This window comes from Nannospalax galili, unplaced genomic scaffold (assembly GCF_000622305.1).
Source record: "Nannospalax galili isolate Female #2095 unplaced genomic scaffold, S.galili_v1.0 scaffold1255, whole genome shotgun sequence".
NCBI classification, from domain to species: Eukaryota; Metazoa; Chordata; class Mammalia; order Rodentia; family Spalacidae; genus Nannospalax; species Nannospalax galili.
Window position 1 is genome coordinate 669,631 of NW_008336359.1, and position 16,319 is coordinate 685,949.

The window sequence follows — 16,319 nt, forward strand, 5'->3', positions numbered from 1 at the left end:
AATTCCAGGACAGCTGGGGCTACAGGGAGACGCTGTCTCAAAAAAACGAAAAAAAAAAAAAAAGACAGGCTCAAAGAAAATTTTACATCTGATTTTAGATACATAAATAATGAATATTGAGATGTTTAGTGGGACACAGTGTAGTTCCCTAACAAGACAAATTTAAAAGAGTAGTGTCGGTTCAAGTTTAAAGCCTGACAACACCTAATTGCAAACTGAACTGATAACTGTTTATTGTTTAATCCTCTGAAAATATATATTCCGCTCCAAAAATCTGAGTTTCTCAGTGAAACAGCTGTCATTTGTTTACTGAAGATTTGAAAACAAGGCCACAGATTTTGAGATTAAGAAACTCTAAGACATACGGTGGCTTTCTTAGAATAGAGCTTTGAACATAAGAAAGAATAGAACTCTTAAGAGTCAAACTATTATGCATCAAATGCATAATATGAATAAATGCACCAAAATTGTTATGAACTGAACTGTGTTCCCCCAACATTCTTCTGTTGGCAGTTCAAAATCCACACATCTCAGGATGTGACTGTATTAGAAGGCAGTCTTTAAAGTTGTAAGGGCCAGTCTTAATCCAATCTAACTAGTATCCCTACAAGAGATTAGGGCACAGCAACACATAGGGAAGCAAGGCGAAGACATCGAAAGGCAGCTATTTATAAGCGATGGAAAGAACTCTTGGAAGAAACCAGTTGGCCAATACTTTGAGGACTTCTACCCACCAGAATTTTGAAAAAACAAATTCCTTTTGTCTAAGCCATCCAGCCTGTGACTGGGGCCCTAGGACAGTAATACAATGATCCATATACTTACTTGCTGATGTAGGAGTAAAATGGATGCTGGATAATTCCCACCATTAATTATTCAGGCTATATAAACAGTATTAATTACTACACCACAGAGAAAAGCTGTGTTCTTGCTAAGTGGTTTCTGGTTACAGCACTCCTTCAAAGACGTGTTCACATGCTTACGTTGGGTCTCTGGGTTCCGAGGCCAAGCTCTGCCCAGACTCTCGAAGGCGCCCAGCAGAGACTCCAGCTGCAGCTCTCTCTCCTTCTCGTTCTCATCCTCAGCTCTGGCTGTCCGCACCCCCATGCTTTCAAGTGAGTTCTAGGACATGTCAGGGAAAAGTAACTGAACGTGTTCTCCTTCAAAGTTACAGGCACACTCAAAGTACTCAGAGTAAAGAACAGGAGATACTGACCAAGACCTAAGTGCCAAATTCTTACCTTGAATTTATTTGTAACAAAAATGCACATCTCTAATAATTTGGGAAATACTTTAAAAGATCTGTAAATAATGTGGAAAAAAGTGTCAATAAATGGAAAAAGCCAGGCACCTTTAATCCCAGCACTAGGGAGGCAGAGCCAAGCAGATGTCTGTGAAATTGAGGCCAACCTGACCTATACATAGTGAATTCCAGGCCAGACCCTGTCTCAAAAAAAAAAAAAAAAAAAAAAAAAAAGTTGAAAAAAAATGAGTATTTTGTGTGCAATCTTAAAAGACCAACATTAGAATCAGAGAATTAAAGATGAAAAGGACTTGGTAATGGCCAAACCCAAAGTCTTTAAAAACTGGTAGAGAGCAGAAGTAACTCAACTGGCTGGTAGGTGATATAAACCCTTTAAAACGAGAGTCTCCCAAATTCATACACTAAGCATTATCACAAGAATTGTCTGAACAGCCTTATCACTGAAAGAAAAACAAATGTAAATTAGTAGAAACACGAGACTATTTAAAACATTTCATGCTTTAAAAACAAACTGCATTTCTCCTTCCTTCTGATGCCCACCTTAGGAAAAAAAAAAAAAAAAACAAAAAAACAGTACTCTGTTTTCAAAATTAAGCCTAAGGAATTTTTTTTTCAACCAAAATTCCCCAGGACAAAGCAAAGGTGATGCACACACCACACATCTTCACTCTGGAATGACCAGAAGGCACTGGCATGTGCTGGCAAGGCCAAGTTTATGATGACAGAATTGGGTCATTCACTATAAATGTACTCTCTTCCACAGAGGGAAAAGATACCCACATTAAGATTGGCTTTTCTGGTCTCATTTGCTGTCAGGCATGGCTATGTGGTAAAGTACTGATCAGGGGGACAAAAATAAAAGTGGTATGCTGTAGTTTCTAGAATGTAAGAGAACTGATGTGCCCACTGTGACCCTTACTTCAACTCCTCTGACTTTTCCTGGGGCCCAGATAAACTGTGTACCCCAGGGATGAGGTGTATGGGCTTCCAATTAAAAAGTAAGAGACAAACTTCTATTTTGTTTGAGGCCATAATATTTGGAGATTTTTCTGCTACTTATGGTTAAACTAACCCTAACAAAACATGTAGTCGGGACAGGAAATCTTTTCTAAATTTCCTATTTGTAAGGATAAAGCAGACCTGAGCAAATGAAGGCAGCCATTACCTTCTTGATGAGGGGTATGACAATGTCAGAAAATTCCTGGAATCTGTCTTCTTTGGTGGCCTTCAAAACATCAGCTGCACAGCTGATTGCTACAATCTTATACTTCAGATTCTCTTTGCAACACTCCTTCAAAACAGCTTTAAGAATTTCATTTGTGCTGGGTTGATTGGGCAAAGACTTCTCCAACTCTGTACTATAGGATACACACAAAAGCATTAGAAGAGTTAATAAAGACTGCAGCTTTAAGCTTCAGTTCAAGAAATAGTATCTTCATTAAACAAACATTTACCTGCAAGCTGTCACCACACAGGCAATGGCTTTCAACAGTTCTTCCTAAGGAGTTGAAAGATGAAGGAATATTATTAAACCCACTTGTCACATTCTCTATACTATGGCTCCAATCACCTCAGGAATATTTAAATATAGTTATTAATAACTGTGACAACAAAAACTGACAAGATTCACCTTATCTTTGTTTTTTTCGAGACAGGGTCTCCCTGTAGCCCAGCTGGCCTGGAACTCATATGTAGCCAGGCTGCTCTGGTGGATCTCAGAGATCCCTCTGCCTCTGTTGGGATTAAAGGCATGAGCACCCACACCCAGCAATTTGCCTTATCTTTATGCCTTTTACTGTTTAGAGGCAAATCCACTGAGCTCTCCCCAAAACCACGAATCTCCACTTCATAAAGACCTGATAACTGGTTACCAAGGTCAAATGGCAGTCCAGTATTATTTCCAAAATACTGCACTGGCCACTACTGACCTTCACAAAACAAAGAATGCACTGCCACAGTCTCAGTTTCCCCATGGAGTACTCACTATATGTAGTTTTCTATAGACCTTATGTAAAAACAGCTGCTCAATCAGGCCCCAGAAATGAGTGTGCCAGGATTAGAAGCAGTTCACTGCACTCAAGTTTCACATTAATCTCTGACCTGTTCAGGTCAATGGGCACAAAACAGGAACAACCTGGTTTAAGGCTAAATTTTCAAAATATATCAATCTCCAGTGTTACTACGCTTTATTCAAGAACATGTGAGTTATATTTTGATATGAAATTGTCATAGATAATCAGGCAAAGTTTACCAAAATCTTCCACTAGCTAGAAAATCTATCTGGAAAAAATCCTAAGTCACATAAAACCAGATTCTAATTCTATAGAAAGATGTCCTAATTCTTTAAGAAAACCTTCCATTTAACTGGATGAATGTTGCTTTTACCTTTCCTGCCCATGTTCTTCCTGCCAGGCCCTGCAACAATGCACTCAGTATCATTCCCAGATACGGAGGTACCAGAGAACTTGTCTGTTTTGCAATTGATGCCATGGCAATTGCACCCTGGGCCTTCATTTTCCAGGACTGAGATTGTAAAGCCTTCTGGGTAATAGTAATCAACTCTTGTAGGTATAATCGAATACCTCCAAAGGATCCTATATTAAAAAAAAAAAGTTAAGTCAAAATTTCTCTTAAGTGATAAGAAAAGTTAAATGAGTTTTTATTTCTGAATGTGAGTCAGACTATAGCAGTGATTGCCAACTGTTAAAACACACCACCCACTAAAGGAGAGGCAGTGGGTAGTGGGGGGCATGGCTTCTTTTTGCAATAGCAGGACTTCAAGAACTTGGATGCATTGCAGGGTGTCATGCAAAAGGTCATCACTTAGTGGGAGAGATAGTTCAGCACTGGCTGCGGGAGCTAGAGAGATGGCTCAGAGGTTAAGAACACTGGTTGTTCTTGCAGAGGACCCGGGTTCGATCCCAGCACCCACATGGCAGCTAACAACTGTCCATAACTCCAGTTCCAGGAGATCCAACAGCCTCTTCTGTCCTCCGCGGGCATTGCTCAACACAGGTGGACTTACCGTCACAAAGGCAATACACGCATTCCTCTTACAAAGGCAATCCTCTTACAGAAGACCCAAGTTCAAATCCCAGCACCCACATGGTGGCTAACCACCATCCATAACTCCAGTTCCAGGGAATCTGATGCCCTCCTTTGTCCTCTGTGGGCATGGCACAACATGGGTGCACCTACACACATGTACGCATAACACTCATACACATAAAATAAAAATAAATCTAAAAAATTTTAAAAAGGTCATCATTAATGTGTGTCAAGGTGAAAACAGATCTACAATATTACTCTAAAGCAGTACAGACTCACTCAAGTAACAAAGTAAAGCTCTACTCTGAGTGGGCAGTGTTTTTACTCTTTCACACACAGAACATGTCAAAGAAAAGAATTCTGAGCGCCACGTTTGCAAAAGAAATTACGGTGGCCTCAAAATGAAATGGGATGCATATTGCTCAAGTCCTGGGAAGTTAACTGTAGAGGAGTTTATGCCTAGGCAATGTGAGTAAAAACCCCAGCTGTGTTAAGTAGGTTGATTGACAGGCACCATTCACTAACCAGGTACATTTTCTTGCCACACTTCAGTCCACAAGTTACACTCTTCTTTTTCAGATTTCTCCTCATCAGCAATTTCATGCATGCCTAGAAACGCTAAGGGCAGAACTTCTTTGGCATGGTTCTTCAACACATCAGGGCTGTATCTTCCAATTGCATGAATAGTCAAAGCACAAGCAGTCTTATAGATAGGTTCTCAAAAGAAGAAACCAACACTTTGTTAGCATTGACTTTTTCAGGGCAACTGATATAAATAGATTATTGCTCAATATGTTTCAGCACAGTAAACAGTTAAACCAACTAGAAATATCTCTAGAGAGACGCTGTACAGTTTAGTAGGCTAATACATCAATTAAAACAGAAAGAAAAAAAGGAAGCTACCTTCTTTCTCCATGTACCAGCCGTTTAGCTTCTGCAGCAGTTTTTCAGTGCTGCTGTCCCGTGAGGTCTGAAAAACAATCAATCTAGTCATTTCTTCATAATTACCAGAGTTGTATTTAACTAAGTAAGAAATTCAGCCAGGTGTGGTGGTGCACGCCTTTAATCCCAGCACTCGGGAGGCAGAGGCAGGCAGATCTCTGTGAGTTCAAGGCCAGCCTGGTCTACATAGTGAGTTCCAGGCCAGCTGGACCTGCAGGGAGACCCTGTCTCAAAAAAGATCCCCCCCCAAAAAAATTCAACTTACCCGAACTAAATGGCCCATGGCAAATGCACAGGATTTCTGAATTACACTGTTCCGATCTGTCAGGCCACTAAGCAAAGCACTCATAAGTTTACCTATCAGAAATCAGTGAAAATTTCCAATTATGTGGTTGCCAAATATTCCATTAAATTCCCAGGATCAAAAACCCCATAACCCAGAAATTAGTATCAAATTTACTACAAAGCTGTTTAGATTTTTTGAGTATTATTTGTTCTGTCTATTTTGCTTCCTTTCACTTGATTTAAAAATAAAAAATTAAGTTGTGTCTAGAATATTGTGGAAGGTACAAAATGAAAGCTAAACACATAAAGTTCATTAACCCCACGGAGAAGTCTATGTCAGAAGAGAAAAATACGGATGTAAAGCAGCTATAAACAGGGGAAAAGGCCTGTAGAATGACAAGACTGTTACAATGAAAGCTTTCCTGAAGTCTAGGCTTCCCGCAGACGAAAAGACCGTGAGGGGTTTGCGTGGAGGTGAAGCACACAGCAACACAAGCACATCTAAAGAGCTCCCCTCTCAAAACGTTGTCATAAATACACAGCCATGAAAAAAATCTCCCCACACATATGGCAAACTCACCTGAGTAAGGTGTTAGGTCCTGGGGACACTGAGTAGTTAAAGACACGATGACACTGGCACAGCCTCCCTTTAGGGTTATAAAAGCAAAGCTCTAAACTTGATGTCACAATGTTCTATCAAACTATATGTTTTAGGTACCAAAAAGTAGACGATATAAAACATATGACGCCTAACAGCTCCCCCAGGATCCAACATAGAAAGGGAAAACTGATTTCAAACTACTAATACGGAGTGATTGTTTTAAAACCTCCTGCAGGAAGATCTTCCAAAAAGGTAACATGTCACCATCAACAACCACACTAGCATTCGCATTTCTAGAATTTTTCAAAGAATTGGTTTTATGTGTCCAAACACAGAACAGTGCTTTATTTACTGTTAAAAATCTGAAGTCTCCCTGTGGTGCTCTTACCACCTGGGCAGCAGCACCTGGACTCGGGATGCAGGTGCCTGTTCCACACCACTTAATTGCAGTGTACAGAGTCATCTTTGTACACAGAATAAACTGCTGTGAATAGTGAAGTGATGTTACAGTCACAAGCAGAATATCATATGTCCATCACAGAACACACTGTAGAAGATACACACACAGAAAACACGCCAGACGGAAACAGCCATTTTCAGTGCACGGCAAAATTCTGAGCACTTTTATTTCCAACTTTCTCATTTATAAATGCTGTTAAAACTGAAAAAATTTTGTCATGCGAAGAAATATAAGTTGTTTTAAAATGCAATGAAATTGGACATGGGGTTGCACACTTCCAGCCCAACCTCGTCAAGCCTGAGGCAGGAAGGCAGTTTGAGGGAAGACTGGGTGACACAGTGAGATTTGGCAATAAACAAATAAATAAATAAATAAATAAATAAACAAACAAACAAACAAACAAACAAAAGGCATGCCGGGGGGGAGGGTAGTGTCTGACTTTTGCAAGATCTCAAAATGAGGACATTTTTTCAGCCCAAGAACCTGTTTACTCCTACATTTCTAGTCACTATCTAAAATGCTTACTCCCTGACAGCTGGGTGAGTTACATTAACTGTAACAATGGAGTGGCCAGAACATGTACATAGCAACCAGGGAACAAGAATGATCACATTAAAAAGGTAAGACAAGACAAGCATGGGGGCCTACGCTTGCAATTCCAGCACCAGGAGATACAGCAGGAGGAGCAAAGGTTCAAGGTCATCCTCAGCTACAAAGTAAGTTTGAGACCAGGCTATGCTATGTGCAACCTTGCTTCAAACCAAGAAAAGTAAAGTACTTCCTAAATCCATTACATGTTTATTTCCAAATCAGTTACACATAGAACCACAAAAACAAAATATTTAATGTGTAAGCCAGGCATGGTGGTGCACGCCTGTAGTCCCAGCACTTGGGAGGCAGAGGCAGGTGGTCTACATAGTGAGTTCCAGGACAGCTGGGGCTTACAGGGAGACCCTGCTTCAAAAGCACCAAAAAAAAAATTAATGTATAATATGTTTTATAGAAACATTAACTTTTAAGTAAGATAGTCATTACATTTTTGTGCCAAAAAATTAATGGGTAAAGTGCCTGCTATGCAAGCTAAGGACTGAGATCAGACTACTAGCACCCATGGAAAAAGCTGGGTGTATTTGTACATAGGTATAACCCTAAGCATGGGTGGGAACAGACACAGCCAGTGTAGGCAATCAGTGAGCACCAAGTTCAGTTAAGGATTCTGTCTCAAAGATGATGTGGAGAGCAATAGTGAAAGATACCTAATATCAACCTCTGGCTCCAGGTGCACATCATGTGCACACATACCCAAACACCACACACCCACACCCCCACCTACACCCACACTTCTTGCTGAGTGTGGTGGCATATGCTTGAAATATGCCTTCCAATAAAAGGCTAAGGACAGGAAGATCAACATGAGTTTGAGGCCAGCATGCTCCACACAGTGAGTTCAAGGCTAGCCTGGGCTCCATGAAAACAACTTATCCCCCTGAAAAAAACAAAACAAAAGTCACTTCCTTACCTTAGTTCCAAGACCTATACCACTTCTGATCAGTTCACATAACCTAGGAACTAGCTCTCCCAGCACTGAAACATCAAGATATTGCAGGCACTTTTGGAAAAGAATAAATACAAAGTCTTAGTGAAAAATTAAGTCAGTACCATATCTTCAATTAAAAACTACCCATGTCAGATATGCACCCATTGGACTTTACACAAAGGTGAAAACAACACTGGTTTGATTTTGCTCTTGCTGAATTATTTAAGCCACCACTGTACTGCAAAAAGAAAAATCACTCATAAATGGCTCAACATTAAAGAGAACAAAACAAAATAATGAAAAAAATAATTTACTAAAGGAGGAAAAAAAAAAAAAAACAACTGCCTAAGAATAAAGGGTGTCCCTAAACCTATTCCCTCTATCTATCCAAATTTAATGTAAAATACCTAGATTAAAACTGACCTTCTCCAGTGGGCCTAGCCTACCAAGCCCCAGATAAATCAGCTTCTAGATGATTTCACCATAGCTGCTGTGTTTTAAAAATGCAAGCACATATCCACTACTCAGGAGTATTCCTGTGTGTACGAGCTATTCCTACTTCTTTAAACATTACTTTCCCCAATAATACAACTAAGAGATAAAATTCTTAGATCGAATTTTGATAAAAGTCTCCCAATAGATACTAAAAACCTTCCTCTTATTCAATTTGTGATCTACTTAGCCAAAATTTCCAGTGACTTGCAAGCTATTGGTTAATCTTCATAGGAAATGCCCAGCAAAGTGACTTTGCCAAAACTCTAAAATCCTTAGAATTCAAACCTTCAAAGTGGGTCTGAAGATATGGCTCAGAGGTTAAGAGCACTGGCTGCTCTTGCTGTGGACCCAGGTTCAATTCCCAGCACCCACATGATGGTTAACAAGGGTTCGTGACTCCAGTTCCAGGGTATCCAATGCCCACTTCTGACCTCCTTGGGCATCGTACGGCACAGGTACACTTACATACATGCAGGCAATACACTCATACCCAAAAAATAAAACTAATAAAATTTTTAAAAAGAACCTCAGAGTGCCATGTGCTAGTCACTGAAAAATCTTTCCTATGCCTGAAACACATCACTACTCAGCTCCCATCACCTACTTTTTGTGCTGCCTAACTTTATTAAATACCTCTAGCTTACATTTTCTTAGTCCCTCTCAAAGATGAACTCAGCCAGAGGCCAAAAAAAGAGAGAAAAAAAATCTAAAATCTTTCTCTAAAATAAGCAGACCAAAAGACAAAAAGATGCAGACTCATTTATGTATTTCTCAGTATGCTGTTCTCTATGCAACACAATTTGGACTAGATTTTTATTTAGAAAATTATTCACAGTCAGGCATTGTGGTGCATGTCTTTAATCCCAAGAAAGTCGGGTGGATTTATGGCCAGCCTGGTCTACATAACAAGTTCCAGGCCAGCTGGGCTTACAGGGAGACCCTGTCTCAAAAAGACCAAAAAAGAAAGGTATTTACTTTGACTAATAATTAAGAAAAACCTGCACATAAATATGTACAATTTTTATATATCAGGTAAAAATTTAAAAACTTTTGAAAGAGCTGGGTGTGGTGGTGCACGCCTAGGCAGAAGCAGGCAGATCTTTGTGAGTTCAAGGCCAGCCTGGTCTACATAGTGAGTTCCAGGACAGCTGGGGCTACAAGGAGACCCTGTCTCAAGAAAGACAAAAAAAAAAAAAAAACCCAACTTTTGAAAGAAAACAAATTAACCAATGTGCCCCTTGGACTTATGTTAACACAGCTTGAAGTCTTTGAGAACTGCACTTGAAGGGAAGCAAACAAACGTCATATTTAGAAACTCACCATGTTGATTGTTTCCATCATAGGAGAGGATTTGGCAGCACTGAGTCGAGCACTGTCCATCGCAGCCTGAAGAGCAAAAATTCAAGTCACTCAAGGCATTCAATTAATTAGGAATCAGCCACACAAACTCCAACTAAAGGGTTTTATTTTCAAACTAAAGGTTTTATAAAAAGAATCTGTGCCGGGTGTGGTGGCGCACATCTTTAATCCCAGCACTCAGGAGGCAGAGGCAGGAGGATCTCTGTGAGTTCAAGGCCAGCCTGGTCTACATAGTGAGTTCCAGGCCAGCTGGGGCTACAGGGAAACCCTGTCTCAAAAAGGCCAAAAAATAAATAATAAATAAATAAAAATAAAAATAATTAAGACACTACATGGCGTGTTTAATAGCAGAGAAAGTATCATCAGCACCATGGAGTTTGTCTATGGACACTAGATGGACCTCATATCTTAACAGCAATCACGTCTTATAAATACTTACCAATATTCTTGTCCTATCAACTCACCTTTTCTTGGTCTGTAGCCCGGAGGCTCAAATAATTGAGAACTTGGGGCTCCAATACACTTAAGGACTCTAGCAGAGCTGGGATGAGTTTGGGTGCATGTGGTTTCAACATGGCTCCTGCACTTTTACTGATCTTCACAAGGGTGTTAATGCTAGACACACAGAAGACAGCACCTCAGTCCTTTTGCCAAGAGTAAGATGCCATGCAGTCTAATCATGAGGGTGCTCTGCAGTTTGCCACACCCAAGCACACAGTCATATGGTTACAAAGCCTGGTCCTAACAACGGGGGAGGGAATTTCTGGGGATTGGGCTCACAACCTCTAGTCCCTGGACACTTAAAAATTTATTACAGATATTTCCAAGTACACATGAAAGCTAGAGAGGACAAAACTAAATTCTTTATCCTCTTCACCTACTTTAACAATTACTAAGAGCGGTCCATGCTACTTCATTTGTACCTCCTCCACACATTTAGGCACATTTTTTCCCTGTCATTTTACTATTTTAAACTTCAGCATTTATTTCTAAGAGACAAATACTTTTCTACAATCATAATATTTTCACATTTTAAAAATACTAGTAACTTCTTTGTATCTAACATCCAAGTTTGATCCAGGAATTTAAGAATTGGCAGATGTGGGAGGAGATCTAAATATGATCAAAGTATATCGGATATAATTCACAAAAACTCAATTAAAAAATTAAGATTAATTTTAAAATGACAAAAAATTGCCAAATATACCTGGACTGTTAATTATTTTAAAATATTTTTAATTGGTTTTAATTGGTTTGTGGTGAATGACTGTAATATCAACACTTGGGAGACACCGAGGCAGGGGCAACAATTGAGAGCATAAGGCCAGCCTGGGCTACAGAGCAAAACTTAGTCTCAAAAAAAGAAAGAAAGAAAAAGCTGATTTGTTGGAATCAGGATCCAGAGTACACAGTTCCTCCATTGAAGCCTTTGTAATTTATTGCATTCTTGAAACTTTTTAGCAAGGTGCTCCTCCTTTTTTTCATTTGACTTCACTGATCAGATTTCAGTTTATCACTTAACATATCCCCTGGATGGATGTGGAGGCTGAATCAAGCAAAAGTTCAGGTTTTAAAAAATAGTGCCTAGCTGGGCATGGTGACACATGCTTTAATCCCAGCACTTGGTAGGAGGCAGGTGGATCTCTGTGACTTCGAAGTCAGCCTGGTCTACATAGCGAGTTCCAGGCCAGCTGGGGCTACAGGGAGACACTGTCTCAAAACAACCAAAAAATAAAAATAAAAAATACTGCCGAGGCAGGAAGATCACCAGGTTGGGCTGCTACACAGAAATACAAGGCTAGGGTGAGCTACATAAGGGATACTCAGCCTCCAAACACCCACAACTCCTCTCTAGGTAGTGCTGCATGTGTGCTGTCCCACACATTAGGATACACATCATGTCTTGTCATTTTATGCTGTCATCAATAGGTTCAGGTTTAATCAGTCTGAGTCATCAAGTTCCCCATTTGCCTTTCAACCAGTGGATTGAGGAGCCAATAGCAATCACCACATAGGTTAGTTTACTGAGGGCAGCAAAACAGTGACACTACTAAGTGTTATAACCAACAAGCAAGCCCCTAAAAACCTGTGACATAACAGAAAGGTGAGCTTGCTGAGGAAAGGGGCCAATGACAACAGAATACACTAATCGGAATGTTACTGGAGATCAAGTCCCCATGAAAATATTACTGTGAGAATACTCTTGACACATCTTTTCATATCAATAGATTCTCTTCTGTTTTCCAAAATTTCAGGAGTCTAACATTCAAGACAACACATTTTCTACTGATTGGCTAGAAACTAATTCCAGTACATTCACGTCAACCAATCCATACCTGAGGGCTCGGACTTCCGTCACAGGACTCATCATTCCTTTGTCCAGAAGGCAGGGCAGGAGGACAGCAATGGTTCTCTGGCCAGCTGCTCCTTTGGCAGGGTCACACATTTTCACACAAACCTCACATACAAAGAGCATGGGCATTAGTGAAGCTGGCCTCTCACCTATCAAAGCATTTCTCTGACACAGTGCTTTTATACATCACTAGCAGTAGAAATGAAGTCTACTTCCATGCCACTATGGGGGCAGGGGGAGGGGCAGAGGAATGACCAGTACTGAGCCCTAGAGGTCTGCCATAGCTAAACAAAAAACCTGGTAATTCGTTTATTCTCTGCATTTTGATTTTCTGACTTGTATAATGGGGAACAAAAGAGTTGATGAAATAAAATGTTTACAAAAGCAGTTTTTTAAAAGGCATCATGTATAAGCATCTTCACCCATATGGGTGGCAGGACTATATACTGGTCAAGAGCACAAATCTGGGCATGAGAGACACTTTGATTTAAAATCTTTGTTTACTACTTAGTAATGCTGTGACCTATGACAAGGTTTATGCAATCAGAATGTAACATAAAATCAAGCCCAAGCGGCAGACTACTTAGTTTCAAAGTTTGCCACCCACATAAATGTGAGAAAGATGGTAGAGAAAGACATTTGTTGCTTCACCTAAGTGAACAACGTGTTTTTCAGGGTCAGGGGAAAGTTATTCCTCAAGAAGAGGCCCATAAAATCTCCCGCTTCAAAGAGACCAAAGCTTTTCTGACTTCAAGATGCACCTGAACTCCCATGTGCAGAACCCACTTTCTCATTCACTATAAGAGCAGTGAACTACATAAGAAGCCAGCCAAAAAGCAACTAACCACTACCTTATATGACAAAAAGAAAGCAGTGTCAAGTTCACAGAGAACCCTGCCCTACTCCATCCCTACTGTGAGATGGGAGTTCTCACCTTGCTCACAGTTTTCAGAGCTAGTTCTGCTGCCTTCCGTACAGACTCCTAAAAATGAGAAAAGTCCGGCATTGTACACGTTAGACAGCATTCTCATGGACCTTGTCATCATAATTAACTGCCACAGATCCTACACAGATTAGTGAAAACACAACTTTCAATAACAAGTTACAATACAGTGTCCATTAGGCTCTTTGCCCATCAAGGAATGCATGCTATCTATATCTAGCTATTTTTGACTATATAAAAATATAGACATTAAGTACAACAGTCCAAAAAATGTATTATAAAAGTAAATATTTAAATATGTGGTGTGTGTGTGTGTGTGAAAAATCTGAAAGAGTTAAAAATTTCTAATGAATAAGAGAAAGAAAACAAAAGAGAAAAGCAAGCCTAGTGGTCTGATTTTAAAGTTGTAAAATTTGTTATTTTCCAGTGCTTTAGCTGGATCTTGATTGTCCTCAAAAGGATCCCATGTTAAAGGCCTGGTCTTTAAAGTGGCACTATTGGAACCTTAGAGATGAGACCTCATGGGAAGAGGTTCATTCACTGAGACCACACCCCCTTAAAGGGGATTGTGGGACCTTAGATCATCCTCTTTGTCCTCCACCCCTAAGGTAAATGTTTTCTTCAACCTCAGACTCCTCCCATGATGTTATAGACCCAAACAAATGATATTTATCACAGACTATAACCACCAAAATTGATAAAGTAAACCATTTTTCTTTATAAATTAACTCATAGTTTTAAAGTAATTGTGAAACAAGTAAATACCCAAGAAAATTTCAATTTTTTTCCCCCATAAATCACATTATTTGGAAATGAAGGCCCCAACTGTAGGGTCATTACAAATTATTTCACAATAGGTGCTAGTCCTTAATCTAATGGCATCATGAGATTTCTATCAAAATAAAGTCAGGCTGTAGTCATCTTCTTTAAGTCAGTTCAGTTTAGACCTAAAGATGCCTAAACTTGCAACTTTAAAGACACATCAAAGCTGATATTTGGGGGAAATGTGAGTTCCTAAAATTGTCTAGATAGGGAATTTTGAAAATATATACATATTTTTATTGAACTACAGAACATATTTTAATGGTTCCTGCTTAAATTACTATAAATGTACATTTATTTCTATAATACCTTAATATCATCTTGTACTCTAAAAAGTGTTTCCCAAATTTCCGGAAGTTTATCAATGATGTCATCTAAGGGTCTTCCTCTCAATAAATCATTCAAAGCTAAACAACTGAAAGTAAAAAACTTGGTTTCAAATATATGATCAAGCAAGCTCAATATTTTATTATGAAAGTCATACTAAACAATAATATAGACCCCATTTTATTTATATTTCTAGTTCCAACCTCCCTCTCCAAGATAATCACAACTACTCTGTTATTGCCTCAAATACATCATATATGACACAAATCATTAGGTACCTATTTCCTACAACTACAATATAATCGCTCTAAACAATATACCAACACACCACTTTTCACTCACCTATGAGCACTCAGCAGCTCAAGAAATTGCCAAGCACGTAACAGGCACTGAATGTGTAAGCTGCATGTATACATAAATGCTACCATGTGAAGCCATGAGATTACAGAAATGTATCTTGATGTCCACCAACTTAACAAATTATCTTCAGTTTCTTTAATTTTATACTTACATAAACTAAATTAGATAAATAATGGACCAGTTTAAATAGTTAAAGAAAAAGAACTCTCGCAATCAAAAATCTGTTTGATAGTTGTTTTAACTTATTACTTTTATGTAAAGTAAAAAACTTAGAAATGTGAAGAGAAATTTTTCAACTTTATCTGACTAGTCTAACATATTCAAAGTGGTACCTGGATTCTCGAACTCGCCACATGTTGCTAGTAAGGTTTTTAATCAAATCTTGAAGAATTTCCTTCAAATACTTATCCACCTAATGAAAGCAAAAGGATGAAATTAAAAATATAAAATTCAACAATCAAATTATTCACCTCTCAGCAACATCGATCCTCTTCCTGTATTAAACAAAGCATCTCTCTAGGCCTCTAAGCCTAAATCTCTCCCCAAAGGGCAACCACTCTGTAATGCAAAGATGGCCCTCCTCTATTCCTCAGTGTATTTGAGAACAGTGTAATCACCTGGGCTGGGCGAGCACACAGAGTGCTGCAACTCATCCTGTTCTACAGCTATCTTGTTTTGTTTCACATCTGTTCCTTGGCACATACTACCTCTGCAATACAACTTTCTCTGTGCCCAACTTGCTTGACTAACTCCTTTTTGTCCCTGGAGTTTCAGGGTCTTCAGACTCTCTTCTCTGTCCCCTCAGCACTTCTCACAGTAAATCATATCAGACAATACAGTAACTGTACTGCTCTACTAGACTGGAGACATTAATAGTGAGATGGTCTCTCACTCATTTTTGTACCTTACTATGGTGGTCTGAATGAGTGATGCCCCCCCATAGGCGCCAAGTACTTGAATACTGGGCCCCAGCTGGTGGCACTGTTTCTAGAGGTTTAGCAAGTGTGGCTTGTTGAAGGAAGCATGTCACTAGAGACAGGCTTTTAGAGTTCACAGCCTTGCCCCACTCTCTTTCTCTCTCTGTTCCCTGCAAGAGCTGAAAGATGTGAGCTCTCAGTTTTCTGCTCCAGCTGCCTCCTGCCACGCTCCCTCCCACCTCCACCCCCCCAACCATGATGGACTCTTATCCCTCTGGAACTGTAAGCCCAAATAAACTCTTCCCTTTCTATGTTCCTTGATCAACAGAAACAGAAAAGTAACCAAAACATTTGTACGGTGTTTGGTTCAAAAATGTGTATTATGACATACACAAGTCCTATATAGGCTCAAATCAGACAAAACTCCAGCACAGACACAGGAAAGGTAAGAAATCCCAACCTAATCTAAGGAACTTAGGGCAACTGATGGCTTCTGGGAGGGAGAAAGACAGTGTCTTACAGGGATGGACTCTTGGTGGGCCCAGTGGATAGACCCACACTGATGGACATTAGGAGACAAAATCAGACTCTATAGGCCATAATTAT

The 16,319-nt window shown here is 39.6% G+C and overlaps 1 protein-coding gene across 5 annotated transcripts in view; it reads right to left on the bottom strand.

Moving 5' to 3' along the window:
- The window catches only part of Ecpas (Ecm29 proteasome adaptor and scaffold), a 108,677-nt gene that overhangs the window by 4,417 nt on the left and 87,941 nt on the right, over positions 1–16,319 (bottom strand). For all 5 annotated transcript variants that reach the window (XM_008831122.3, XM_029562526.1, XM_008831120.2 and 2 more), the window contains 15 exons: positions 15,129–15,208; positions 14,419–14,524; positions 13,279–13,326; positions 12,328–12,449; positions 10,456–10,606; positions 9,953–10,018; positions 8,120–8,209; positions 6,120–6,186; positions 5,520–5,611; positions 5,216–5,282; positions 4,838–5,029; positions 3,650–3,858; positions 2,719–2,762; positions 2,430–2,622; positions 984–1,122 (listed from right to left, as the gene is read on the bottom strand). In XM_008831122.3, the coding sequence (XP_008829344.1) occupies positions 984–1,122; positions 2,430–2,622; positions 2,719–2,762; positions 3,650–3,858; positions 4,838–5,029; positions 5,216–5,282; positions 5,520–5,611; positions 6,120–6,186; positions 8,120–8,209; positions 9,953–10,018; positions 10,456–10,606; positions 12,328–12,449; positions 13,279–13,326; positions 14,419–14,524; positions 15,129–15,208 (1,666 nt within the window). The remainder of the gene's footprint in view (positions 1–983; positions 1,123–2,429; positions 2,623–2,718; positions 2,763–3,649; positions 3,859–4,837; positions 5,030–5,215; positions 5,283–5,519; positions 5,612–6,119; positions 6,187–8,119; positions 8,210–9,952; positions 10,019–10,455; positions 10,607–12,327; positions 12,450–13,278; positions 13,327–14,418; positions 14,525–15,128; positions 15,209–16,319) is intronic.